Source organism: Neovison vison, chromosome 2 (genome assembly GCF_020171115.1).
Source record: "Neovison vison isolate M4711 chromosome 2, ASM_NN_V1, whole genome shotgun sequence".
Classification (NCBI taxonomy): Eukaryota; Metazoa; Chordata; class Mammalia; order Carnivora; family Mustelidae; genus Neogale; species Neogale vison.
The window spans coordinates 184,183,277-184,209,535 of record NC_058092.1 but is presented as its reverse complement, the minus strand read 5'-3'; the positions used below and the strand labels follow the sequence as shown (position 1 = coordinate 184,209,535).

Genomic DNA, 26,259 nt, shown 5'->3' with positions numbered 1-26,259 from the left:
CCAGCTAAGCAATACCTGCCCCCCACCCCCAGCACTCATTCCTTCCTCCCTGGATGGTGGGGTGAGGGCAAACTCATCTTCCCAGGAGCCAGCTGTCTTCCCCCACCTCCATGCCCCATTCTAAGCCGAGAGAGGAGGAGAGAGAAAAAGAGAAAACTGACGGACAAAGAAGGAGCTCAGGAGATAAGCCTCCATGCTCCGGAGAAGGCACAGGGAGGAGGGTTGCTGCACGGTTAGCTCAGCCTAGCTGAGACCCTCTGGGGAGGCACTCACTTCTGTGCCTGAACAAGACTAGCCTCTGGGCTTGGCCGTGTGAGACCTGGCTTCCAGTTCCAGCATGACCCCTTAGCAGCTGTACCACCGTGGGTAGAGCAGCAACTTCTCATCGACACTGGGTGTGGGGGCAGGGGGGATCATGAGCTCTAATGGTCCATGGAAAGGACCAGGTGGGATGGGAACTGAGTGAAGCTGGGCTGAACCAGAGAGGACAAGTATCGCCGCACTTGACCCTGGGCGTTCGCCTCTTTATCTCAGAGCTCTGATGGGAAGCAAACTTCTGCCTGGAGATAGTGGTCATTGACTCAAGACACCCGAGGCCCCAGTGGGGCTGGGACAGTGGGACGGGCACCTGTAGCCTGTGCGAGTCACCTGACACCACAACCTTAAATTCAGGCCTCTCTATCCTCAGGACAGTAGACACCCCCCAACCCAGCTCCTTTCCGGATGAACCAGATTTCCAGTTGGCCCGCAAATGCAGACGACCGCCAGCCACTGGCATCACCCTGACCCCGGGGGGACCTCCACCAGGAGGCAGCAAACCTTGAGAGTCTGTGTGTGTGGATGGAAGCAACCACAGAGGCTATCGTTTCCACTTCCTGACACCATACAAACTTCTCAGTGTATGTAGGGCTAATGAACGGTCCCCAGGTTTTGCCATTTCCTCCCTCCCCTGACCCCCAAGCACCCATAAACCAATGAGGTGAGGGCAGCTGCCCGATTACAGAGTGCGAGAAATGTGCTCTCCCCTGCAATCCATCCCTTTCCCAAATCCACCCCTCACTTCTTTGTCCTCCTGACTCCTGGAGCCCGGGTCCAGGGTCCAGAGTGCTGCGCGGGGCTCCCTGCCGTTGGTGCCCCCGGGAAGGACCCATGCCTGGGCTTGAGTGCTGCTCTGCCCCTGGCGAGGCAGGAACCTTTAGGCAAGCCTCTGGTGCCTCGTTTGTTAGATGGGAGAAGAGTACCAGCCTCACAGGGCGGTCCCAGGGTAGGACAGCCTGAGCCCATGGTAGGCATTTAATAAGTGGTGACTCGGGCTAAGATTATTTTTATTATTGTTAATGTAATGACACCTCTGGGTTTTTGCTCAAATTGTTTCCCTGTCTAAAATGCCATGTGCCTTCAGATTTGGTGGTTGAAGGACCACAGAGGTGGGTTAAAAATGGCCACAAATGCTTTGCTATCCCTCTCCCTCACCGCACCATTGCCGCACGACTTGGCTATGTGACTTGCAGGACCCCAGAAAGTGTGATGGCTGTAGATGCTTTGGGGAAGCTCTCGTGTACTCAGACTTGGCAGGTTTGAACACTGCCCTGGGCCTACTATGCCGGAAGACAATCTGTGTAGCCTACTGGGGGCCGAGAGGGTATAGCGGGGAGAACAGCCCCCCCAGACAATGGCCGCACCAGCCATCCAACATGTGGATTAGACTGCTTGGCCCGTCCGGCCCCTCCTTCCATCATCCAGTGCAACTGAATGAGTGAGCCCAGAGGACAATGGCAGAGCTCCCAGATGGTGCGCCCACAGACCCAGAATGAGAGAGAAAACATCCTGTGAAGCCGGGACGTTTGGGATGGTTTCTGTAGGTAACATACACCCACCCAGGCACAAGGATGGAGTTCTCAGGCTGTCTTCTCCCAGAAGACTTCCCAGACTCCTCCCAACCTGGAACTGATCTCTCTACTCGCCTGCCCACCCATATTCACACAATGCTTTGTGATGATCGATTAGCACAATCTGCCTTCGCTGCGTTATTTGTATAGGAGTCCTTCTGTCTCTCTAGACCGGGAGTTGCCAGAAAGCAGGGCTGGGACCCTCAGCCCCATAGCCCCACCAGGCTCAGTGTGGAGCTCTGTGCAGAGCGGGCCCTGGTCATCTGCTCCCATCTGGGGGCCAGTGAGCACCTGGCCTGCCTTGGTAGAGTCACAGGGATGCAGGTTGGTGGTAGGAGTCCCACCAGGGTCTGAGGTCGGGCCAGGCCACTGATGGCCTGAGGCCCTGCCCCTCTGAGCCTCCCCTCCTCCCCCACAACTGGAGACACGAACTCCTGTCCAGCCCAACTCACGAAGGTGAGGTTCACCCCAGGCAAGCGCGTGTGCAAACATGCGTGAACAAGACCAAGTCCTGCCCTTGTGGATGCTGTGGTGGAGCCCAACGTGGGTTACCATGGGAGGCAAGGGTCCTTCCCTCCCCCTCCTCCTTACCTTCCGGCCATGGTAGCCCTGGATTCCTGGGTCTCCCTGGGGGAACAAAGAGAAAACCATCAGTGGGATTTCCCCAGATGCTCCATTCTGGCTTCACTCTTACCCTCACATTGCTGTTTCTTGTCTTCTCAATGACTGCCAGTCCTCCAGCCCTCCCTGGTATAAGAGCTCTGCGTCCTTGGAAACCAACAGGGACTCTTTTCTTCAGAACATATCTCCACCTGCAGATGCGTGGTGGAAAGGGTCCACCTGGCAGGGGCCAGGAGACCTAGATTCTGGTTTTGATTTCACCATTGACTCTCTGCCAAACCTGGACAAGTCCCTTCCCTAGCAAGGGCTCTCAGCCGCCACACATGCAAATGGTTGGACAGGCTCAGTGCTTTGCAGCTTCTGGTCCCCAGAACCCTAGGGTCCCCCGCTTCAGAGGGAGAGCTGGTTTGATGTGGTGGGTTTCCAGAAAGGACGCCTAAGAGGCCTGATCCCGTATGTCCCTTCTAGTTCTGAATCTGTAGGAAAGCCTCTCTTATTGGGATGTTGTGACAGCGCCCTGGGCTGTCACAAGCTTGAGTATTCAAGCTAGAGTTTCCAACCAGACTCTGACCTCCTCGGAGGTGGGGACTGCAGCCTCCGTACCAGTCACAGTGCCTGATATGGCCAGGCACACACGAATACAAGCTCTGTGGGCCAAGCAGTTCCCAAGAGGAGGGCGGCACTGTGAAGGGACCCAGGTGGGACCCAGAGCTCACGGAGGTCACGCTCAGCTCCGCACTCAGGAGCTGGCGGGGCCGTCTACCCTCCCCCACCGGCAGAGAGCGCTCCCACCTGCGCCGTCATCCGGAATGGCCCTCACCTTTGGTCCAGGAGGCCCGGGTAAGCCCTGTGGAAGCAAGAGCAAGGTGAGTGGAGATGGAATCTAGCGGCGAACAGGGCATGTCAGCATGTCCACCGCGGGGGCTCGGGACAGAGGAGCGCTCCAGGGGTTCTGAGCTCTGGATGTGCTAGAGAATAGAGCTCGAGGATCCTGGAACGGTGTCAGAAACCTGCGGAGGGCGCATGGGGACGACAGGCTCACAGCTCCCTTTGGAGCCAACGTGGGCACCGTGGGCATCTTGGCTGTGCTCGCCCACTGGAAAATAGGTCAGCGGCAGCTGGTTAAAATGACAGTGTGGTCTGGTCTGCGCCCCCGCCCTCCCGCCTCCTAACTGGGTCCCCTTCCTGGGGCGCCGACCTTGCCCAACAGAGTCTTGGTTTTGCCTTTGGCCCTGCCAGCTTTCGGGGAGGCTTCTGTCTCCTTCGGCCCGGGGCGTTGTGACCACAGCACTCGGCCGTGGGGAGGTGGTGTGGGCCCCGGACCTGGCTGGCTCTGCCGCGGTCTGGGGCCGAGGTTTGGGCAGCACACATGGGCTGGAGAAAAGCAAGATGGCCAAGTCTGGTCTGTGTCCGTGGGTTTCAAAACATGCTTCCTGGGTTTTTTTCTTTACAAATAACCTAACGAAGAAAACCACCGGGCTTGGGTTCGTTCAACAAGTGGGAACTCCACATGTCTGGGGGCAGGGTGTAGCCGTCAGCAAAGGAGCGGATTTTAAGTATTTCTTGGGGGTTCGCTCAGCGTGGTTGGGTTTAGCTCCCTAAATTTCACTTCCTTTTGGGTTTCCCGTTTTTCCATCTACAGACCCAGGGAATTGGGACTAATCTTCCTTCCCGGGGTCCCAAAACACAGAAATATTTAAAATCCATTGTGGGGGTCAAGCTGCAGCAAGGAGAGTGGGGGAAATTAGGCTTTCACGCTGAGTGGAGCTGCCAAGCTGGGTGCCCTGGGTGGTCAGAGCTGCTGCCCGGCCCAGAGGGGCCCTCCACGGAGCCTCAGCACTGACAGCTAGAGCCTCCACGGGGCCCAGCAACAGGGGAAGCGGCCATGCTCGATGAGTGACGGGGAACAGTGGCAGGGACACAGCCAACCTCGCCATTCCAATGCTGGGCATCTATTGTATGGGGAGCACCAGAGAGGGACACAAACATTTACATTCAGGATCTATATCACAGAAGGGAATTCATTAACTACTCGGAAATCAGCCCAGCAGCCCCCAAATCCAGATCACGGGAGACTCCAGCCCAAAGAAAGGGTGTGGTTTGCGGTGTTAAATGAAAAACATAACGGGGCACAAACTGTTACATTACTCAGAACGTGACCAACCCGGAAAGTGTTTAGGGGCAGACAAGTCTAAGGAGAAACAGGCCAGGCCCCTCCGAGATGTTAATGACGGTGAACTCGGGATATGGCAAAATAAACAATTCAAATCGTTTTCTCTGTCCGTGTTCCCAATTTTTCACACCGCATGCATGATGCTTTTGTCATAAGAAACATAACCAGGTTCTTTTTCAATCACGTGAAAGAAACGTTATGAGACAGACTTTGTCCTTAATCCTGTCCCTTCAGTGACATAGGACATTTGTCTTGGCTCTAAGACCCAGAGAACCTGTTCTCTGCCAAGGAGGCCAGGTGCTGGCCCAGCTGCTCTGCTGTACCCACTAGGTCAAGAGAGCGGGGTCTTGGCCAGCACTTGGAAAAGGGGGACTTGGTAGACCCTGGGCTTGACCTACTCCTGCCTGAGCGTGGTCTTGCCTGGAGGAAGGGAGGCACCTGTTGGCAGAGCATGACCCAGCAATTCCACGTCTGGGAATCTAAAACAGTGAAAGGGGCAGCCTCTGGAGGATTCCTTCCCTGGAAGGCAATGACTGCCGTTGGGGTCTGGCCCCAGCAGCTGGGTCAGAACCGGAGTGTGATGGGTGAGTATGTCAGGGTGGGCAGCTTCTTGCACCAGCCCCCCACAGCCATTGACCTTGCCAAGGTGTTCTGCCCATTGGATGGGGACCTAGGTTTTTGTCAACGATGTAAGGTTTGGATGCTTCCAGAGAATGCTTGGGACAAATCTTGGGAGAGGGGGTAAAGGAGAGAGGAAGGAGATACTTACTGATGGCCCCATGGGCCCTGGCAGTCCTGGGGGCCCCAGGGGTCCGCTTGGTCCAGGGGGGCCTGGTGGCCCTGGTGGGCCTTGGATGCCGGCCTGGCCCTGTTCCCCCTGATGTTGGTGGAAACAAGAGTTAGAGGGAGAGCCCTGGGCCCAGGGACCGCCTCCCGTCCCAGTGCCATGCACCCGGTGAAGGGCCCGTGGTGGGCTCTGGTGGGCAGGCGGTGTGGCGTGATGGTGGTGAGGCTGTGGCGGCGACTGCATGCAGGGACCCGTGGTAGCAAGGAGATGGTCAAGACATTAGGTCCCCAAGAGTGGGGGGGAGGGGGCTGTCTAGAGAGGACCAGCTGCACAAACAGCCCCAGAGCAAGAGCCCTGCTGGGGGCAGAGACAGAGGCATGAGCGAGGTGACCCTGCCCGATAGTGGGCACGCTCCGGGCCCACTCAGATGCCCGGATCTAGCTCAGGGGGTCCTCAGCCCGGCCTGCCTCGGCCCCTCTCTCCATGTGGCGGTGACATCCTCTGGCTACGCTGGGCCTCCCAGGCATCAAATGACGGCAGCAGTTCCTTGTTTCTGCTGTCTGATTCTCTGCCCCCAGTGTCCAAGGGGGTCCTTAGGTCAGAGGCCATGGAAGTTGGTTTGGCTCACTAAACAGTTGGACAAAAGATGTGGTGTAAACATTTGGACTGGGGGCTTCTGATGTCACACCGAGAGCCCTGGCACAGGAGGCCCACATTCCCGAGGGCAGTCATACCCTTCAGGTGTGGCCTGGGTTCCCCAGGTGCCTCAGTCACCCTCCCCATCCTTTCTGCCTGCGGCCTGCTTTGGTCTCTTCCGTCATCCGTGCCCAGCCTCACAGGACAGTTGGGTTTGCAACCCTGAACTTGGTTGACTTTGACAGTGTAAAGAGCTGTATGCCTGCGTGTGTCTTGAGGAGAGTTCTTTTGTCCTGTCCCCCCACTCGTCAGTCAGCTGGTCTGAGCCCAGCCCCCGTCACCCACTGTGCCCGTGTCCAGGAGGGGCTGGGGGCTCAGGGAGCTGCGGGTGGCATCGTGTTCCCTCAGGAGGAGGAGGAGAGAGCCTGGTCCATGTGATGCACCTCCTGGGGCTGGGGACCAACCGGGGTCTCCTAGATCTAGCCCGAAGCTGTTGTGTTGTTTTCTAAGTGAGCACTCCAGGGACCATCTGGGCTCAGCTCCTGTGAGAAGGGTCCATCCCTGCAGACAGACTAAAGCAGAAGATCCTGACAGGTGTGCAAGCTCCAGGCTGGGCTGCTGGGGAACAAGGGCGGCCAGAACTGCAGGCTGGCCAGCCTTCTTGGTGAGCTCTCTGCAACCCTCTGGGGCAGGAACAGGGGGCTGCAGTTTCCTGCTGCAACCTCACGGGAGGAAAAGATGAGCAGAAATGGGGTGAGCAACCTCAGGGCAAGAACTGGGAGATTCCAGCAGCACCTGCAGTCCCTTGCTGTGCTGGGGTGTCCTAGTGCAGAGGGCACACAGCACGGTCAGGCTGGAGCCTGGGCTCCATCCCCTCTACCCTCTGAGAAGACACTGAGTGGGCACAGAGTGTCTGTGGGGGAGGGGGCCGGGGTAGAAATGGGTCACGAGGCCCATTGCACAGAAGAGAAAATAGGCTCAGAGAGGTTGAACTCCCTGGCTGAGAATCCCGTGGGGAGCTGGGACCCAAACCTAGAACTCCAGACTGTTCTTAGTCATTCCAAATAAGCCCCCAGAAAAAAACCTGCTCACTGTCCAACTTTCTGCACTTTGGAAATGACCTCCAACACCATCTGCTAAGTACATCATATTTCATATAATTTCCTCTTTCGGCAAATGTTAGACTCAATGTTTAAGTGTCTTACAGAGCCTGTAAAATCAATATTGGTTTATTGATAGGAAACGGACAGACCTTTTTACGTCCCATGATGGCTGGGGGCCGAAAAGCACTATTCTCCAGGCAGACTCTGTGGCGGGCCGAGCATGGGCCCCCACGCTTCCCTCTCTACTTTGGAAACCAGCTCAGGGCGGCACAGAAAGTTCTGGCTAGCCCACGCTTTGCTCTTGAAAAGGGAGGCCATAATGTGCAGGGGCCTGGATGGAGTTCTGGGCACCTCCTCAGTTTTTCCATCTGTAAGGTGGGCATGATGGGTGCCTAATGCAACTAAGGCCAGGAGATGGCTGCTGGGGGCTGAGGCGAGCAACAAGTCTGAGAGCAAGGACAGCTCTTCTGGAATGGGGTCTGACACGGGAGGGTTGGGTGACTGGGGGGGCTGGTGCTTCTCTGAGCTGCCAGGGGGCCCCCCAAAGGGCCGTGCTTAGAGTAAGAGCTGGGAGCCCATAAAGGCTCTCGAGGATTTGGCTGTTGTAATGGGATATGCGGGCTTGGGTAGCACACATGTCATGTGTCCCTCTGTATTTTTAGCTGTTAATTGGAGGGGTTTTTCAGCCTTGTTCAGTCAGATGCCTGAACTGCTGGACTCTGGGCTCCTGACTCTTGAGTGTGGCCAGATGGTGGCTCTGGGCCCTGCTGTCCAGCTTTCAGAGAGCATCTCTGAGCCCTGCACCTTCCAGCATCCCCTCGGCCTTGGGGGTAACTCCTACACAGTGTAAGGAGGGCTGGGGCCATAAGGACAGCTGTGGGTCGCCCGGCCTAGAATCCAGGTCCAACGCCTACGCTGGCTCCCTAGCTCTCTTGTGTTCTGTTCTTTGTAACCTGGTCTTATTGCAGCTTCCTGGGGTTCGTAAGGCAGGAAGAAGGAAGCAGTTGCTCATAACGATGACACCTGTTGGTCGTGGGCTACATTCCCTCCGCAAATGCCCTCACTCCTCAAACTCAGGTTATAAAGGATCGGGTGCTAAGCCATCCTTTTCTAAATATAAAGGGTATAGGTCCAACCGACAGAGCCCTGAGTGTGGGGTCTAAAGTCTTGGTTCCCCGGCTTCCAATTCGGCCTCTCTCGCTGTTTGTGTGACTTTGGGCACACATTCACCCCTCTGGGCCTCAGTCTGAGAACAGCGCTAAAACAATGCCCGGAACGACCCCAAGCGCTCTGCACACAGAACAGCCCTCTGCAGTAGCAACCGTTCATGTCCTCGTTTTACAAGGGAAAAAGCAGAGGCCCAGAGAGGTTAAGGCTTTTGTCCCCAATCCCACCGCTCAGAAGAGTCAGAGAAGCTGGGTGCTCTGCTATATCCTGGGTGTGTGACCTTGGCAACGGCCTTCATGTCCCCAAAGCCTTGATTCCTCATCTGTGAAATTAGCACGATCGTGCCCACGTCGCAAAGCGAGCCAGAGAATGAAAGGAAATCAGACTTGTCAGATGTGCAGCGCGGGGGCTGGAACCCAGGGCTGGCTCTTGTAGCGGGGTGTTTCGGGGAGCCGTGGCGTTTGGTGTGTGGTGTTGGGGGGTGTCCTGGGCTTGTGTACTTCCACATCTATGACACTCACGGGTCCGGTTTTGTCTAATTGACTTGAACTGAAGCAGAGCGAGGCTCTGCCCTTGTCTACAGTCCCAGCTGGCCCTCGGGGGCCCCGAGACCTGCCCAGCCCCTGGGGACGCCACGCATGGTCTGGACAAAGGGAAGGTGTCTACCTGGAAGGTCCGTCTTTTTATGACTGGGGGCGGAGCCAGTCGCACTGAATTGAGGAGAGGCAGCAGCTGAGGAGAAAGATGAGTTGGAAGGCCAGAGGGCAAAGGCCAGAGATCGCAGGTGTTCAGAAGGATGCCGAATGTCGCCAGGAAGGCAGGGTGGCCAAGTGGGAGGCGAGGAGAGGAAGAGAGAAGAGTGATTAGCAGGCACGAGGCTTGGGGAGGGAAGGCGTGGAGGGCACCCTCTCGCGGTTTGAGGGGCATAGCGCCGAGCTTGTCCTTGGACGGCACGCCATCCCGGAAGGAGGAGTGTGGCCCTTGGAGAATCGGCCATCAGCACCCCCGACAGGGAGAGTGGTCCCCTGACACACAGCCCACCATTGCACCGCCGGCCCTGCCTGTGCCTGGCAGAGGACGGGGGCTGCTGGGCTGCGGGGGACAGATACAGAGGCTCTGGGCAAGAGCCACAAGACCAGCTAAATTGGTACTCAAAGCCAGGCGGGGGTGTGTGGCAACCTCTGGGCTCTTCTTTTGGTTGAACAAGAAAGGCTAGCATCAGCAGATCTGGGAGGATGGTCAAGGGCAGTGCCAAGTCGGGCTCCCCAGGGGCTGAGCTGGCTGAGGGTGTGGCCTGTGTGGGCACAAGCTAAATGCTACCAAGGTCTGCCCCTGGGGCCGGTGGGTTTGGAAAATAAAGGCCAGGCAAGGATGTCTCCGGCATGTTCAACCACTTTTGGGGGAGAGGCCACGTTCAATTGCATTATCTAATGTGATTTTTCATTTCTGGAAATTCTCCTCGCTTCCAGTTTTTCTACCAATGGAAGCTGAGAGCCCCAAGGCTTTAGGAAATGGTTAGAGCCCATGTGACAACAAAGATGGTATATAATTGACCTCTAGTTTCTGAAAGCATTTTAACTCCCATGAGGCCCCTGGGATGAGTGTTAAGGACCAGGGGCCACCTGGGTTGAGAACTGGGAGCCCACCCGTGGTCTTTCCAGGTCCCTGCCACCTTTAGGGGCCACGGCTGTCCCAAGAGCCTGGCTACCTCCTACTGTGGGGCTCGGGGACGTGCAATGTTGGGCTCTGGTCTGGGGAGTCTCTCAGCAGAGAGGGGCCCGGAGACCTTCCAGAATCCACCAACCTTCAGGGTAATGATCTGGTTGGAGCGCAGAGCCGAGAGAGTGCTGCTCAGGTGCTCCTGGCGTGGGAGGGGACCGAGGTGGGAGACAGGGCGACCAAGGCGTGAGTGCCGGAGCCCACAGACATCACCTGCCTGATGTCTGCCCCAGGGTACTCCATCTGCCCTCCCTCCCCTCTCTGGGATGCTGCAGGCCGGAGCAGAGGCAGGGACCAGCCCTGGATCTCTCGTTATCCTGTGGGCCTGGAGGACGCCCACCCCTCCACCATTCCTATAGACCCTTTGGGAAACCAAAAGGGCCCTCGATCAACATGGGGTGCCCACTGCCTTGTCCCGCCCAACAGCTGAGCACCCAAATCTGCGGTCACCCCTGCCAGATTCATTCCCTCCCCTGCCAGGGCCATACCTTTGCTGCACTCCATGGCCGAGGTGCTCCTAGAGCCTTCTCTCTCTCTCTTCCTCCCCCTCCTCCTGCTGCCCTCACCTCCCCCTACATTCACTAAGGACCAGTGATGATATACTGCCAACATGTCTGCCGTTGTGTTGTCTTTTGTGCTGGGGACACTGTCTTTCTTTCAGATAGCATAACAATTCCGTGAGCCCATCGTTTCAAATCAGCACAGCTGACCTTCTGTTATTGTACCAGGATCAGGCCGGCCGGAACCCCAGGGCCCTGGAGCGCAGGCTGCCGACAGGCTCTGTCTGCACAGCTACCGGCTGGTACCCCCTGCCCGGGCCCAGCCCCCGTTTGGCTTCAACCCTTGCCCCAGCTGTTTATAGGGAAGACCTCTGCAGCCTCTCGCTAGCCTGGGAAACCCAGGGGTCAGAGTGTGGGGGTGAGACACTTCCCCGTGACCTTCTGGATTCACGTGACTCTGGGCCCGACTGGTGCTTGTCTCTCCACTTTCCCTGGTCTCCTTGCCTGACGGGGGCAGCAGGCAGGGAGGCCACCCCGTGTGTATGCTTCTGGGCACAGTGAGGCCCGTGGCATAGGGATGGGCACCCAAAGACACTAGGGTCTAAGAGTGACATGTTTCTGGTCCCAGCTCACTGGGGCTTTCACCGGGGGGCCCACATCTTCACCCTCCCTGTCCCAAGAATAACCCCTGGCTCCCAGTGCTCACGTCTGCAGCTTCCTAACAGGACTGCTGCAGGCTTTGGGCTCTACATCCAGGGGCACAACAAGGCAAAGGAAGGAGCTGGGGCCTGGGCGGGGGCAGGGGGTATACTAGGAGACCATCCCACCTCAGAAACCCCCACCCTGTTTGGAGAAGACCTCCTCCAGTCCTAGAGAGGCAAAGCAGAGGCTCTAGCCTTGAATCAACACAGTTAGTCCTCAGTTATCTCCTACCATTGAGGTCTGGGTCATCTGCAACAGTGACTAACCCAAAAGTCCCTCTGATTCAGCCGGGGCAGGCTGCCAGACATACACACCCAGTCTCTCTCTCTCTCTCTCACACACACGCACACACACACACACACACACACACCCGGCAGGGAGTCAGACTCATGGACTCACACAAGCTGCATGGCCTTACAGAGAAGGCAACATGCAGAGGGGACATCGGGCCAGAAACCTGGAGTTCAGGTGCACGCACACGCTGGAAGGCTTGCAAGCAGAGTCCCGAAGGCTGCCTTGCAGGGGCAAACACGGCCACTGGAGACCAGCTCCGGTCAAGCACGCTACGGACCACCAGGCACACTTCCGGGGGCTACCTGCCCCCATGGCCACTGCTCTGGCTGCTGAGTGCAGGGGGGCCTGGATGCCTCTAGTCTCCAAACTCTGGGGGCCCCAGGTGGATGAGGCTGAACTGGGGGTGATGCCCCAGGAATGGATCTGTTTTAGGGGTTCACTTACCCGATGTGGGTACTCTCCACACTGACCCTGGGGAAGAAAGGGAGGGAAGGAGAAGAGGGCATTAGGCACTCAGGGGAAATTGTGCCTCAGAGACATCCCCAGGAGCACACATCCTCTCTGCTCACCAGCCCTGTGCTGATCGGGGCCGTAACTCCCGGAGGCAGGAGAGCTAAACCTCTCCCTCACCCATAGCTGACAGCAGAGAAGAAACCCTGAAGGTCTGCTTGGACATGGCCCCGCGCAACGTAGGGCAGGATTCTGCTGTCCTATCCCACTTGCCATGACCGCAGTCAGGAGCCATGCTCCATGCCTGGCTGGAGAGAGCAGAAAGGTCGGCCCTCTGGGTAACCCCCCACCCCAGCAGCCCTGAGCAGGAACCACTGGATGGGAAGTGCAGACACAGAGGTGAGCTATGGGCTCTGGGGGCCCTGGGAGACGCCTTCTCCGAGATGGGGGTGCCAGGTCTCTGTACCGTTCTCTTAAGGCCAGCCCAGCAGTGTCTCCATCAGGAATTTAAGGAAATGGAGAATGTATGAGGCCAGAGAGGGAGTCAGGCCAGTGGTTTACAAACGGATACCTCAAAACCTTAGAGGCTTATGGTGGCGCATCAGGAAGCACCTGGGGTAGAGAAGGAGGCCGGGCTCCTGGCCACCGCTCCTCCCCAAGCACAGAACAAGCCCCAGAGCGCTCTCCCTCTTCTTTCTCATCCACTGCACCACCCCCTAAGACACCCGGTTCTGTGGATAAACATGAACATTTGAACATAACCACTCCGTACCGCTTTCTTCTTTAGGGGACCTGCTTCCTGCTATGAAAATTCTAGAAAACCTCCACCAAGCTTACCTTTTCTCCTTTTTGTCCTTGAGGTCCCTGTGAAGAGACAGAAATGGCAGAGTCAGAATGTGAAGCTAAGGCCAGAGGGCCCCAAAGCCTTCCTGGGGTGGGGGGAATGTGAGGGCGAGGTACCCACCGGCTGTCCTCGGGGACCCGTCAGGCCCTGCGGGAGGAAGCACACACGGGTTAGCGGGCACACTGAGGCTGGGCAGGCTCAGAGGTGGGGGCCCCGCTGGGGCTCATGCTGGGACCGGCACAAACGCATGGAGTCCTGAAGGCTGGCCTCCACCCACGGCCTGGTCCTCCAGTGCCTGAGACCTTCTAGGGGGTGTGGCCTCCTAGGGGGTGGAGGCTTCCTCCTCCATCAGTGGGTATGACTCGGTGACTTGCGCCCACATGTGGCCATGATGAAGAGCAAACGCCATCCCTCCTCTGTCCCTACATGGTCCCCTCATGGGCCAGCCATGAAGGGGGGTGCATGGAGACCTCAGGTGGTTCTCTTTGCTATGGGCTGCCCTGCCTCACGTGTGCCCATCTCCTCATGGGGCCAAGAAGCTGAGGTCCAAAGAGTCTAGGAGACCCTGCCAGCACATTCTGTCTTCCACCCAGCACTGCCTCAGCATGAAACCCACTGAGTCAGAAAGGCTTTGGGGTACATGGTTGGCGGTGTGGGGGCGCTTTGGAGAAGCCTTTGGTGAAGAGAGGACCCAGGAGGTTGGACCCCTCAGAGGAACCTAAGTAGTCTTGGGGCTCCTTCTGGGGTGTCTTGTCAGGTTTGCAAGGTTGAGAAAGAAGCCTGGGTTCAGGGTGGACACCTGTTCTTTGAGAAGGATGCTCAGGAGCTGACCTGAGGCTTGTGTGGAGGGAAGAGGGAAGGACACGTGCCTCATGCTTTGAAGACCTGCTCTGAGGTAGGCTTTCAGGATGTGCTGAACTCATACCCGCACCGGCCCCCGGAGAAGACGCTCATGCCTGCTCCACCTCCCAGACGAGGTGATGGAGAGGGGCCCTGAGGCTCAGTGAGCGGGGATGCTGGGACGAGAGCCCGGGTCTTCTGACGGCAAATGTCCAGCTGTTTCCACTCCGCCACGCTCTCCGAACTGGGCTGGGGCTCAGAAGGCAGGGCTTCTAGACTTGGCTGGAGCCGCAGGCAGTGCCTCAGCCCCTGGGGCCCTGAGGTCCCTTTCAGCCACCATCCCGAGGGCCTGTGAGGCTCCATCTGCTGGACCCATCTCTTCAGGATCTCCCTGGAGGGGCCCCGACTTGTCAACTGGACCAACCACCAAATTGGGAAATTCCCAGCAGGTTCGCGGGAGGGGACAAGTGGACTTTGGGACCACCCATGCGGCACGTGACCCATGTGGCTGGCCAGGTATTCAGCACAAGTCTTGTCTACACCTTCCATTTGGTTCTGGGGGCTCCTCTGGGGTGGATGGGGCAGGGGCGATCCCCTTTTGAGGTGAGGACACAGGTTCAGCACGTGAATGAGCCCCAGGCCCCTGTGCTGCATGCCTAGCAGAGGGGAAACCATCGGGTGATGGAGGTGAGTGGGAGACAGGCGGATGATAAGCAGGCCAAGATAATTACACTAGACAGTGTGTTGAATTAATAGCGAGGAGTCCCTGTGCCAAGCCAAACAGAAGCCTAATGGCTCTGGGGTCCGTCAGATGTTGATGGATGACTAAGAGGCAGACGGGATCTATCACACTGGTGGGGTGTGATGGGGTGTCCTCACCCTTTCCCCCCTAAGTTAGCTCAGACCCCCAAAGAGAGGGGGGGACTCATGGGTGGTTCAGTGGGGTGGGGTGGTGGGATGGCAAAGGAAGTGCCCCCATAGAATGGTTCCTGTCCCTCAAGACAAAGGGCTCTGGCCACAGAAAGGAGTGTGGTAAGGTCCCACCCCATGGGTCTCAGCCCCAGCTCAGTTATTTAAAAGCTGTGGAGGCTTGGGCAATATACTCAACCTCTCTGCGCCTCAGTCTCCCCTTTTGTAGAGTGGGGATGATAAGCTATTACAAGGATTACAGAGCGGGGCCTGGTTGACTATCATTATGACTTCTGGGTTGCCACAGACTGTGCTATGGTTAGCGTCGGGCCACAAGGAAAGGGAAGAAGGTGGCAGGGAGGGGTAGAGGGAAAAGTGCCCCAAACTCCTGACATCTGAACCCCAGCGCCTCTGGAACAATAGCAGCATGGAAGGGTTCCTGACTTGGTCTCCACTGCTTCACACATGCACAGAGCAATGCTTGAGACAGGGGAGGGGCAACACGTCATGCACCTGCAGTGGGGGTGGCCGTGATGGACAGGAAAGCTGGATGGACACCTGGGTTCAAAAGCCAGCTCTTCCACCCATGGCCCCCAGAACCTCACTGCCCTTTTTCCAGCTCTATGGATATTTTAAGGGCTTGCCTGCCTCAGGGCCTTTGCATATGCTGTTCTCCCATGTCCAGATGCTTTTTCCCTTCCTTTTTCTTTTAGTTAAACCCTCATCCCTTGGGCCACAGTTCATGTCTTTCTCAGAAAGTCTCTCTGACTCTTAACCCCGGGTGACATTCTGTAACATGGAGGTTTCTCAGGCTACCTGGCATTGCCTTTTTATAGCATTGTGCCAAGGTAATTTGTTAATTATGCATCGGATTGTTCAAATGCATGTTTCCTCTCTCGACAGTGAGCTCCAGGATGGCAAGGACAGTGTTTCCCTTATACCTGGGACTAGGCACAGTGCCCAGCGTAGTGCGGATACTCAATAAGAATGTGTCCAGGGAAGGCAGGAGGCAGGGAGATAGGGAGGAGAAAAGGAAAGAAAGAGGAAGAAAGGTCATAAAACGTGGAAGGAGGGAAGGAATTAGAAAATTGAGTTTGGATCCTGTTTCCGAGGCTCCCTAGCTGTGTGACTTAAGGCAAGTTCCTTAGCATCTCTGAGCTTCAGTTCCCACTGCTCTCAGGGGGTTACTAGTAGGACCTGGAGCACAAGGCTTATGCTGAGGATGAAGGAGATGAGGCACGCATAGTACTTAGCTCTGTGCCTACCTCATAGAAAACCCTCAGTGAGTGTGAACTGGGCCTGAGTTAACCAGACAAGCTAAAGCCCAGAGGGAGCTGAGCTGCCAAGAGTCCCATGCAATGTAGGGGAGCGGGGGAAAGGCCAGGTCTCCTTTCCCATCCACAAAGTTAGCCACCTCTTTCGACGAGCAGGGTTCCTGCCTCCCGTGCCATGGCTGCACCCCGGTTGTGAGTGGAGAGCGTTCTCATGTCTGCACTTGGAGCAAGACACACAACAGAGCCACACTGGGCAGGGAGGCAGGGAACCTTGCCATGCTGCACATTCCAGGCCCTTCCGCAGGAGGGAGGGTCCTCCCAATGTAGAGGTGACCACCCGGGGAGGCTGGATAGCATCCCAGCCTGGGACTGGCTCATCTACTCTTAATGGGCCATCCCTTCCACGGAGAACTGGCTTCCTCCCCTGGAGTGGGCGGCTCCTGACAAGGGGCGGCTCTCCTTTCTGGAAGGAGGGGCCTGGGGAGATCAGAGAGACAGGAAATCCCTATACAAGGCGTTGCTGAAAGTGGAAGGGGTGGGAAGGAAGGTGGGGGCGAGTCGGCTTTGTGCCCAGCTGGGGCAGGAGCACGGAGAGTCCTGGGGCAGCCCTGAGCAGGGTCAGGCTAGGAGGAAATCCGGTTGCAGAGAAAGTGCTAGATGCTCCCCCCATGCTGAATTTACATTCAGCTCTGAGGCAAAGGCGTGGCACTTTGGGAGCACCTGCCTCCACGGTGGGACACTGGCGACCTTGGACCTCTCTGGACCTCCTCTTCTTCCTTTTTCAGGCAGAGAAGCCCCCTACCTGCCTCTCCCCACTGTGTTCACGTGAGGACCTGGGGGATATGTTGTACACAGCTGGGAGTGACTGTGGGGGCAGCGCTGGATGGTCCCTGGGGGCCTCCTTCGCTGGGTGGCGCTTGGCTGCGGACCATGAGGGCCAGGCTGACCATTCCCCCACCCCCAAGGGAAAGCAGGAAAGCCGGGGTCTTACCATCTCCCCTTTGGGTCCCGGGTGGCCCTGGAAGGAGAAGAGTGTGAGCGCGGGTTCACTGCACCCCAAAGCCCCCGCCCTGCCCTCTCTCCATCACCCACTACTCATTTGCCCATGTCTCTCTTCCTCACCTGTCCTCTCGCTCCCCTGAACCCACTGGCTCAGGCTTGGGCACCTGCCCGCCACCCTTCGCTGGATCTTACTTAGCAGATGCCAGCCCCCCAAGAGCCCTGCTCCATGCACACACCCTGGGCTGCTTGGAGGCACGCCGGGTTTTGGGAGCTGAGTGGGAAAGGCCACCAGACCCCTCGCTGTGCTCAGCTCTGGCCTACAGTGGGGGACGGCCAGGGGGGCGGCCAGACCCTCATCAGGGGGCCGCCAGTGGCTCAGGGTTGAGGCGAGGACGTGGCTCTCACTGCCTTCCCTGGTCATCTCTGAGGGCCAGAGGGCCAGAGCTCTCCCCTAGCTCACTCTTTCCGAGGAGTGGGGAGGGATCTCTTTCCCCCATGAATATTTGGGTCTGGGGCCCAAGCCCAAAGGATTAAAATGGACAGAGGGAGAACTATGGATGGGGACACAGGGTCCATGTGGACAAGGGTGTCAGGGGACCTCCACTGGGGTGCGGGACCCAGGGAGACAGGGGGGCGAAGGCAGCCCTCCGGCAGTGCTGGGGAGTGGTGGGGAGGGGGTTCCACGCTTGAGCTCTCTGCTCCTCTTCCCTCCCTGCTGCCACCCCACCTCACCCCCCACCTCAGCCCCTTCCAAGGGTGCCTCAGAAACACCAACTTCTCGGGGCGGCTCTTGCCCCAGATGCCGAGAGCCCAGCTTGGTGACCGTGGACTTTTGTCTATGGGAGGCCCACGGGGGTCAGGGGCGACTCATTCTAAGAGTCCCTCCGTGCCTCCCATGGGCAACGATTTCCCACCCCGGGAACAATCATTCGCTCTGGAGCTTCTCCCATGGAGTCTGGGTCTTGCCGAAGGACTGAGGACCTGGGGCTATTGACCCTGATTGAGCAAGGGAGAGGAGCTCACAGCCCGAGAGGGTCCACTCACCGGTTTGCCATCGAGCCCAATGGGACCCTGAAAGAGGAAAGAGGCCACGTGTCAAGACAGCAGCGCAGGTTTCCTGCCAAAGAGGCTGCCCGGGCTGTGGTTAAGGGCATGGGTTCTGGACTCCAAGTTGGAGTTCAAGTGTCTGCCTGACCACTTACTGGTTATATGACCATGGGTAAGCTTAAGCCTCAGTTTCTTGGTCTACAGTGGGGTTAATAGAGGGGTCTCTGTGAGGAGAGAGCGAAGTGCCACTGTCCTCTACCAGGCACGAGGGACAGCCTGGTGGATGACAGTCACCAGAGCGATCACAGACCTAGCTCCTCCTCCCGACCCCGACTGCAAAGTGAACTATACCTTGCTAGAGAGCTGGAGGCTGGCTAACACCAACACCCGCCCGGGGAAAAGGAAGAGCTGGCTGCTCCCCTGTCCTCCATCGTAGAACCTGTCTTGGACCCCTGGGGCAGGGGTCACAGGCACCTGGATGGCCCCATGACCACCTCGTGCAGGCAGGTCTCCTCTCCAAGCCAGGTCAGCGGTTGCTTCCTGAGGTTTGTCATCTGTTCCATGTTCCCGTGTCCTGCTGGGGTTTACCCAGCCTGTGACTCGCCTCGCCTGTCCCTGTCCATTGTCACTTCCTTCCCCCAGGACTGTCCCTGTCCTCTCATGCGATCTGGGCCAAATGCCAGCTACTCTCCTCAGTGGCTCTCCGGGAGAGGCTGCAGGAAAGGGTCCTTACTGACCAGAGTTTGGAAGGTCAAGAGCAGCTTGAGGGCTGGCCCCACATGAAGTTTAACCCAGCCAGGCCCAGGGGTCACCGGGGACACAGCCCATCTCAGCCCTCCCTACTTACCGGAAATCCAGGGAAACCTCGAGTGCCCGGCTGACCCTGGAAAGAGCAGAAGAGTGAGGATGGGCCCAGGAGGGCATGAAGTTAGACCGAGTCCCCTTTGCTCCCAGAGTGCCTGTGGGTTCCCTCCCACTCTTCTGGGGTCCTCCGGGGGAGATCCTCCCCACAGTGAGCTGCCTACCAGGGAGGCTGGAGAAAGATGGAAAGGAATACCAGAAGAAGCCTTCCCCAGGGTCTGGGGAAAAGGAGGGATCCAGCCTCTTTCAGGTGTCCCTGGGAAGCAGAGCTGAGAGTTCCTCAGGGCCTTGATGCCCTGAACCCCGATATGTGAACAGGGAGCTGGAGGGCACGGACCAGCCCACCATACCCTGAACTCCCCAACTGTGATCTTCTGAGTCCATTTTATTTACACAGTCATTGCCCCGGGCCATGTACATAAGGGTGGTTTGGATAGCAGAAGCCGACCTTCAGAAGGGGTGTTTTTAGGCCACATGGGTCAGACTGCTCGTTTTTCTCTCGCCCTGGCCAGCAGACCCCACGACCTGCTGTTGGGCAATCTCGGGGCCCCCCGGTCTTTGTTTCCATTCAGGCCCATTCTCCTGTAGGTGCAGAGTGCCACGCAGGTAGGCGTTTAGGCTGGAGACTAGAAGCCACCGGTCATAGCCCAGGACAGGAATGCCCAGAGACCTCTGCTCAGGGGACACAGCTCAGTGGGAAAGGGACCCTGCCATCAGGGTGGGAGCGTTGGTCAGGTGGGGAGTGGCGTCCTACAGGGTCGGGATGTGCTTGTGGCAGGCGGCCCAAGGGCAGGAGGGAGGAGATGCCGCTCACATGTCAGAGGGCCCCAGGCTTCGCTCCTGTCAAGGGTGAGTGATGCTAAGAATAGCACTAAGGAGAAAACCCGGAAACCCTGCGCTGTGGCCTCTGGAACCTCGCAGTGTAAACTTTCAACTACTCTGAATGCCGAGAGGCCCGAGGAGAAAGGTCAGGAGGAGAGGATTCCAAGAAACATCTTCAAGTCCCACTCGGGATGATGTTTACACGGTAAGGATAATCACATGGTTTGCTAATTACAGAGCCTGCCCGGGAGCAGGCTCCATCTCCCCAGCTCAGAGCCAAATCCGGGGCTAACCGAGGCTTTTTTCGGGACCTTGGGAAGAATGTTGTCATTGACCAAATGGAAACCGGGGCTGTACTTTCTGGAGATGCTGGGCTGGGTAAGGCACCCGGGGAGGCCTGGAACTGGATATTAATCTACATCTCTTCAATTACACGCTGAAGCTGGACCTCTCTCGCAGTGTTTACAGGCGGGTCATTTATCCGTGAACCGCCTGCGTGTGTTCCTTACTGTCAATTTCCCCTCACTTGTTTGTTTCCCATTGACCCAAGGGCAGCTCTTCGTCAACGACGCTAACTCTTTGAGAGCCACGTGCGTCGCCAATCTTCCTTCCAACACGGCATTTGTCTTTTTCGTGCTGTATTTCCCGCCCGATGGAAGTTTTGCATTTGGGTGGACAAACTTACCAATCTTTCCCTATGGCTCCTGGGTTTTATGCCATGTTTCTGGGGGACCTCCCCAGTGCGGACTTCATCAATGTCTGCTCACGCTTTGTCCTCGTATTTCATAGTTTCGTGTTTTACTTCTAAGTATTTTATCTATTTGGTATTTATTCGGGTATAACAAGTGAGGTACAGATTCATCTTTTTTTTTTTGGCTTTACCTTTTAGTAAATGACTTGTCCCCTAGCCCAGCATCATCTCCTAAACTATCTATTTTCCTCTTCCTACTGTGAAATGAAACGTTTACCAGGAACTAACTTCCCAGATGCCTTTGGCTGTATTTCTGGCCTCCCCATTTTGTTCTATTTAGCTGCTCTGTTTTTATAATACACTGGCTATCTAGTAGAATGACCAGTCCTCCCTGCCCTATTCCTCGTACTCTTTTTTTCAGAATTTTCCTAACATCCTTATGGAAGTTTGCTTTTTCCCCCCCACAAACGAAATGAACATTATTCTGTTGGACTCCCAACCCCCCCCCCAAAATTCACGGGAATTAGGATCGTATTAAAATTATGGATTATAAATTTATTTGTAAATTAATAATGGATTAATACTATGTCCTTCCATGTAAGAACAAGGGACACAAACTTTACATTTCTTTCCAAAATCTCTTCCCTTAATTCAAGGCCTGGGTGGAGAGGGAGCCACGTGGATCCCTGCTTTTTGGAAGTGAACCCCAGTGTCTACTCCTACTTGCAGTTTGTGTGGGGTAAATCCACATAGACAGACAGAAGCTTAACTCTCCCTTTCCTTCTTTCTGACCCCTGAAAGAGGGTCAGTCCTGTATCTGCCCAGAGCAGGCCTCCCACTCCACGTCAAGGCTGACTATCTTTCAAACAAAACCCCGTGCTGGTCAGTATTTAATTGTTGGCTGAGGTGACAGGGAGTGGGAGAGAAGAGCCCTGCTTTGTACAGCATTTGCTAATCTCTGAGGTGTAAATATACCTCCCACCATGGCTGATTTTAAGCTATCAATGTGATGCCACTGAGCAGAGTTGGGAGGGGGTGTGTGTGATCTGCTCTTACGAACCCGGTGAGCTAGCTCCAGCTCTGGCCTCCAGCAGCAAACGGGGTGGAGGGACAACATCTCCCTTTGGATGTGACAAGGACATCTCAAGTTCATCACTTTCTGGTTAAACTCATCTTCCCCAGCAAAATCCTCTCCCCTATCTGGAGAATGCTACCACCGTCCAATTGGTTACTCAAGTCAGAAATGTGGAGTCACCTTGAACTCCTTCTTTCTCAATCCTCACTTCTGTCATTAGTGAATCAGCCAATTCCACCTCCAAAAGGTGCCACCAGCCCAGCCCTTGATTACTGCAAACGTCTCCCAGCCAGTCCCCCACCTGCAGCTGCTTCTAGACACGTTCCATGCCGGAGCAGGGAGGGACAGGACATCTTTTCAGACTGCACATCTGATCACGTCCATCCTCAGCTGAACACTGCAAGGCTCTCCGCGGCCCTCAGGATAGAGTCCCCACTCCTGAAGACCCTGTCCTGGTCTTTCTCCACCAGGCCCTGCTCCCCTCGCTAGCCTGCTCTTGCTCTGCTATGCAAAGCACTTTCCCTGTTTCCTGGCAGTTTATAAGAACCTGTCCTCCCTGGGGGGCGGGGCAGGGGGGCTCCTCCCCGGCCTCACAACCTGGGAACCTCTGCTCTTCCCTGATCACCATTTACTTAATCCTCCCTTTCCTGGAAGACTTCTGTCTGCCCCCACCCTAAGGCGGGTGCCCCCGCCACGTGGGCACCGCTCCCTAGCCATCATGGCTGAGCATGGTCTGTACCCTAATCAAGATGGGCTTCCTGGTTTCTCTGCACAGGGACAAGCAGGGTGGGTCAGATTTTCACTGTCTACTCAGCACCTAGCCTCCAGTTGGTGCCTAATAAATATTAATGATCTGAATAAGCAAAGAAACGCTCAGCGGGTGTAAGGATCCAGCCTGGGGTATCTCCTTGTGAGTGAGGGCTGGGAGTTCCTCAGAGCCCTGAGAACTCCCTCCTGGCCCCTGAAGACAAGCTGAGGGGCTCAGGGAGGGAGTGGGCTCCCCTTGAGATGGGGAGGATGTCTCCTAGCCTGGCAGATGACCTGCTCGGTGTCTGCTGGGCCAGCCAGAGTCCCGGCCTCCCCCTCGCTGTAATGGGGCACCCCATTCCAGCATCTTGCTCATTGGAATGTAAACCGTCCTTTTCCAAAGTTCCCAGCTGGCTCCCCCTTGGGTCAGACTATTTAGGAAGAAGCTCCAAGAGAGGAGGCAGGTGGCCCTTGAGGGTGACAAGGCTGGTTCTTATTAGGAGCATTTATTCTAAGCCCTTTCTAGCTGAGTGGAAAGCCACACGTTCCCCATAATCCTCAGCCCTACAGAGGGTTTGTCTACTTGGTGTCTCCCCCTTATGATGAACGTTCCCTTTGTCTTCCCCTGCCCCCTGCTCTCACCAGCTCTGGATGGCTTCCTGGGAGGAGCTGACGTGCTTGCCTTGATCTCCAGTGAGGACTCAGAAGGGTCCAGTCATCTGGGCAATGGGCACCCACACAAGTGAAAGGGGAAGGGGGCTGGGCATGGTTAAGCCTCCTGGTACTATACCTCCTGGTACCTACCACCAAGGCTGCACCCACACGGAGAACCGCTTCTTCTCCTGAAGGTAAATATCCCTTTAAAAGAGTAGAGCTTGAAACATGGAAGGAAGGGTTGCCTCGAGAGCGGCAGGAGGCATTTGGAATGAGGCAAAGCCGGCCCAGCCCAGGGTCTAGCCCTGAGCTGCTAAGCGGTCTCAGGTGCGTTGTGAAACTCTGTCTCCTTCTCTGGGAGCTGGGCTGGCAGGCCTGCCCCACCACCTTGTCGGGAGGACTGACAGAGGCCTGGGCATAGGTGGGATCTCGGCATAGACGGGCTCTCTCGGCACAGGCCCTAGGACAGGGTAGGTGCCCAGGGGATGGAATTTATCTGTGTAACCTGAAGAGAAGCTACTTTTCGCCACTAGAGGCAAATCCTGGGCAGGGTACGGTTCCTCATCACGTGCACTGATCCAGAAGCCATGGGATCCGAAGCAGACCCCTGCCCCCGAGCGTGTTCTCAGAAGGGGGGCCTTTTCAACAACGTTTCGGTAACTCGTTGGCATGACACTGCCAAAAGGGTGGAGTGACTGGAGTGACTGACCCAGGGGGATCTGTGATGAGACTGGGAGGCAGCCCGGGGTGCTGGCCAAGGGGTAGGGCCCGGATTCTGTTACTCTTCGGTCCACCTCACAGGCCTGCTCCGGCTTGGTCCCGGCCATCAGAACCTGGGGACTGGCTTCCTCGGTGACCTTCTCACCTCCTAGGGACACCCTGGCTGAGCGCCACCTTTGGCAGGAGCTGCTGGGCCCAGGGCGTGCGCGTGGCAGCTCCTCTGATGCACACGGAAGCTTACAGCCCATCCGAGCAATGGCCACATGAGCCCAGAGGCCCGGATGATGCCGGTTACCCCGAGGCCTGCCCATGTGCCATAGCAGGGAGCCCCGAGGCCCAGGCTGAGCACCTTAATCCCCAGGCGGCCACCCTCAAGGGAGTGACCCTGGGCTAGCTCCTCGGCCTCTCTGCACCCAGATTTTCTCAGGTGCTAACAGTACCTACTGGTGGGCTTCTTGAGAGAATTGGGTAAGTTACAGTGTGCAGCCGTCTTGGGACGCTGTCTGCCACAAATTCTGTGCCAAGGGTCAGTCCTTGAACATCATCGCTGGGGTCCAAGCCAGAGGGAATCTTGCCCAGGAAGCCAGGTCTCTGCAGCCCAGGACCTTTCCAACTCTGCCTCCAGCCTCGGCCCCTGCCCAGTCTGCCAGCCCTGCTCCCCAGCTCTGCCCTTTGGCTCCCCTCTCTGACCTGCCCCCCACCTCCCAGCAGCCCTGGATGGCCAAGCCTCCTGTGGACAGGACTTAGCAATCTGCTCTCTGACCCTGCTCCTTAGACCTTGGGTAGGAGATGCTCTGGCTTGCCATAGGCTCCCTCTGGTGAAGGCAGGGGAAGGGGCAGGCTAGGCTCACCTCTGCTGGGTTAGCCTCAGACTCCCAGAGGCTAGCCCTCTGCTTCCCTCACCCTCTCACTGTGCAGGCAGGACAGGAAAAGTGCACAGTGGAGCATGGAGATGGTGGCCTGATCTATGGGGGAAGCCCTGGGTGCCAAGCATCTTGGGTTCGATTCCTGTCCCAGCCTCTATGTGTGGGCCCCTGGCCCCTCGCTGGGCCTGTTTCCCCTTCTGAGCGGGTTGTGCTAGACCATTGCTGAGGTTTTTTTTACCCTGACATTCGGTGATTGCCCCGATGCCCTGTGGTTTGGGCTTTCCTTCCCACAGTCACAGTGTCTTCCCACATCATCACCCTGTCCCCCTTTGGTCCCTAAGGAAACATGTCAGAGGGGAAGCCTCTGATGTCCCTGAGCCCCCGGCCAGTGGGTAAAGGCGAGTAAAAACCAGGACTCAGCAGGGTGCACAGAAAGGGGCCTTTCAGGATGAGTGGTGGCTGAGGCCTCTGCTGAGACCAGGAGTGGGCATTTGGGGCAGTGGATCTGAACGTTGGGTATCTGCTGGGCATCTGCTCCACGGGCTTCTGAAAACAAGGCTCATCCCCTGGAAAGCTGGAACAGCTCGTCTGGGGAGCAGCGAGCGTTTTCTCCACTGCCTGTAAGCAACAGGGTCACCTCGCAGCTGTGGCTTCCTGGCCAAAGGGTGGCCCTTGCGAGCCCTCCCGAGAGGTTGTAATTTAGGTATATTTAGGCAGTCCTGGCCTGGCTGACCACATCACAGGCGGTGGCCAGCAGGCCCAGAGGCAGAGCTGGGACTCGTTCCCCCTCTACCCAAACCCTTGTCATTCCCTGGCCCAGCACTCCCACCCTGAAGAAGAGCAAAAGCCACTTACTGGGGGGCCTCGGGGGCCGATGATGGACACGCCGGCATCTCCTGGGGCCCCCTGTGAGAGAGAGAGAGGGAAGAGGGAGAGGGACAGGGGCCCAGAGTGGGCGTTGGACAAAGGAGGAGGGAAAGAAAGGAGCTGGCAGGTGGGGAAGGGGATCGGGGTGGGATGGGGTGCCCAGCCAGGGGCCAGGAAGTCAGAGGGGGCCAGGAGGGGGGTAGGTGTGGAGGGAGGTGGAGAACCAGAGGAGACACAGGGGCAAAGGGAGCATCCAGGAGGGAGTGAGAAGGGTAGCGGGAGGCCGGAAGCAGAGGGAGGAGAGGTGAGTGGTAGCATGAGATGTGGGACAGAAGACAGAGGGGGGTAGGACCCCGGCAGAAGAAGGAAGAAGGGATTCAGCACAGGGATGAGAAAAGGCAGCACGGGGAGGGGGAGGGCACACAGCTCAGCCACGCAGCTCAGACCCCAGAGGCCTCCCCCAGGCCCTGCCCCCCTCCTTTCCAATTGCCCAGCCCCCAGATGCCCATTGTGGCGCCTGCCCCTGCAACAGGCTGCCCCGTGGGTGGTGTTGCTGAGAACAGAGGTGGGGATAAGACCACGCTTGCTGTGTGGGTCCCACGGCCCTGAGCCCGCAGATGGAAGTGGCCTCGGACCTCCTAGTCCTGATGTGACAGTGACACAGAGGGCTGAAGTCAGGCCAGAGTTTTCAGCCCCAAGAGGATGGAACACCCATGTGTGTGTGTGTGTGTGTGTGTGTGCACACATGCACATGCATGGGAGCTGGGGGCAGGGAGGCTGACAGAAAGATGAAGGTATAGGGGATGCAGAGCGGGGCAGAGATGATGCCCTGGCAGAAGGATCCAGGCTGTGCCCTGCTGCGGGGATGGCTGGCTGCTTCTCCGCACCAGGAACCCCCCCATCCTGGCAGAGGAAATACCCAGGGCCTCCCTCCCAGGCCCTGCTCTGGCAGACAAGTCACAGAACCTCTCCCAGTCCACATCCGTCCTCTGTTCTGCT

At 57.2% G+C, this 26,259-nt stretch overlaps 1 protein-coding gene across 5 annotated transcripts in view; it reads right to left on the bottom strand.

Moving 5' to 3' along the window:
- COL13A1 (collagen type XIII alpha 1 chain) overlaps nucleotides 1-26,259 on the bottom strand; it is a 140,437-nt gene that overhangs the window by 45,775 nt on the left and 68,403 nt on the right. For all 5 annotated transcript variants that reach the window (XM_044239672.1, XM_044239674.1, XM_044239675.1 and 2 more), the window contains 11 exons: nucleotides 25,249-25,299; nucleotides 18,805-18,840; nucleotides 17,955-17,981; nucleotides 16,900-16,926; nucleotides 13,006-13,032; nucleotides 12,879-12,905; nucleotides 12,036-12,062; nucleotides 10,181-10,237; nucleotides 5,453-5,560; nucleotides 3,331-3,357; nucleotides 2,481-2,516 (listed from right to left, as the gene is read on the bottom strand). In XM_044239672.1, coding sequence (XP_044095607.1) covers nucleotides 2,481-2,516; nucleotides 3,331-3,357; nucleotides 5,453-5,560; nucleotides 10,181-10,237; nucleotides 12,036-12,062; nucleotides 12,879-12,905; nucleotides 13,006-13,032; nucleotides 16,900-16,926; nucleotides 17,955-17,981; nucleotides 18,805-18,840; nucleotides 25,249-25,299 — 450 coding nt within the window. The remainder of the gene's footprint in view (nucleotides 1-2,480; nucleotides 2,517-3,330; nucleotides 3,358-5,452; nucleotides 5,561-10,180; nucleotides 10,238-12,035; nucleotides 12,063-12,878; nucleotides 12,906-13,005; nucleotides 13,033-16,899; nucleotides 16,927-17,954; nucleotides 17,982-18,804; nucleotides 18,841-25,248; nucleotides 25,300-26,259) is intronic.